This window comes from Orycteropus afer, unplaced genomic scaffold (genome assembly GCF_000298275.1).
Source record: "Orycteropus afer afer isolate SDZICR_OR568_19922 unplaced genomic scaffold, OryAfe1.0 scaffold00418, whole genome shotgun sequence".
Classification (NCBI taxonomy): Eukaryota; Metazoa; Chordata; class Mammalia; order Tubulidentata; family Orycteropodidae; genus Orycteropus; species Orycteropus afer.
Genome location: NW_006922005.1, coordinates 2314004 through 2315388, shown reverse-complemented (window position 1 = coordinate 2315388; position 1385 = coordinate 2314004). Strand labels below are relative to the sequence as shown.

At 46.8% G+C, this 1385-nt stretch overlaps 1 protein-coding gene across 1 annotated transcript in view; it reads right to left on the bottom strand.

Annotated features, from left to right (window-relative positions):
- INTU (inturned planar cell polarity protein) overlaps positions 1–861 on the bottom strand; it is a 157023-nt gene extending 156162 nt beyond the window's left edge. Inside the window, exon 1 of the mRNA XM_007953839.1 lies at positions 719–861. Within this exon, the coding sequence (XP_007952030.1) occupies positions 719–861 (143 nt within the window). The remainder of the gene's footprint in view (positions 1–718) is intronic.
- Between the last annotated feature and the right edge of the window lie 524 nt (positions 862–1385).

The following is a 1385-nucleotide window of genomic DNA, read 5'->3' as shown; positions in this document are numbered from 1 at the left end:
AAAAAAATGGGGATAAAAAAGAAAACATGGCAAAAATACCCAAACACTAAGAAAAGCTGTCCTTCACGGCAGGACTATGGTGAATTTTCTTTCATTTATATATCAATCCATTTCTGTTACACAAGAAAAAAAAATCTTAATAATTTAACAAGTTCCATTAGAAAACGTGTAGTCTCTCTACCCTGTTGCCGTCTAGTCGATTCTGACTCAGCCTTTCCATAAGACATAGTAAAACTGCTCCACAGGATTTCCAAGGCTGTAAAAATTCATGGAAGCAGTCTGCTGCACCCGCAGAGCTGCTGGTGGACCCTTCAGTTAGCAGCAGAGTGCTTTACCCACTGCACCCCTAGAGTTTCTTCTACTCTACTGAGGTTAAAGTCACAAGGACCATGACACCAGAACAACAAGGCACTGCGGTAGTATCAGAGTTTTATGAACAATCTAACAAATACACCCTCATTGGGTATAACAGTCGCCACCAGAAAGAGGAGCTCCTCTTCATCTGCTAATCATAAAAGGCCAACAGTAGCAAAAACTGGCACCGTCCTTTCGGATTGTATTATCACACAATTAAAACGTAGCTCAAATAAACTCTACTTATTATATATCCTTAAGCATCCAATCGTAAGCGTAGCAAGACCCTCTGCACTTCCCCAACTACATGAACACTCTCCAGATGGAGGGAATGGCTGCATTTGTCCCTCTTCGAGAGCCTTACTCATAATCGCTAGTCGCTGAGGAGAATGAACACGAGTCGCTGGCCCAATCTTCAGAATCGCAGTTTTCATCTTCTTCTTGAGAAGGGTCGCCGGGAAGTTCATCTGGGCTCCGACGCAAGTTACACAAAGTGGGAGTCGCCATTGTCAGGGCTGTAGCAGCTACAGGTAGAGTAACTCAAATCTAGCAGCCACAGTTTACCGGGACCTCCATGTTGTCGCAGTGTGGGAAGGGGCAGAGGACACGTGACCAACAATCCTTAACTGCAATTGGTGGTAGCTCAGGTTGCTAGGGAGACGGGGAAGCTTCTCGCAGAACTGGAAGCTGGGAAGGAGCTAAGGAGCTGAAATTTTGTGGAGGGCGCCTTAGTTGGAAGAGGAGTGGAAATTGCTAAGACATCACCAGTTACACTCTCCTAAGTGCACTCCAAGGAGTCCTGGTGGCGCAGTAGTTAAACGCTGGGCTCCTAATCGAAAGGTTAGCTGTTGGATGGTTTCCAACCAGCCGCTCTTGGGGAGAACGATGTGGCTGGCAGACGGTAGTCGTAATTCCTAGCCTGTTGTTGTTGTTATGTTCCGTGAAGTCGGACCGACTGGACCCCTCCCTGGGTTTCCGAGTCAGTATCACTGCGGAAGTAGATTGCCCCATCTTCCTTCCGAGGAGTGGCT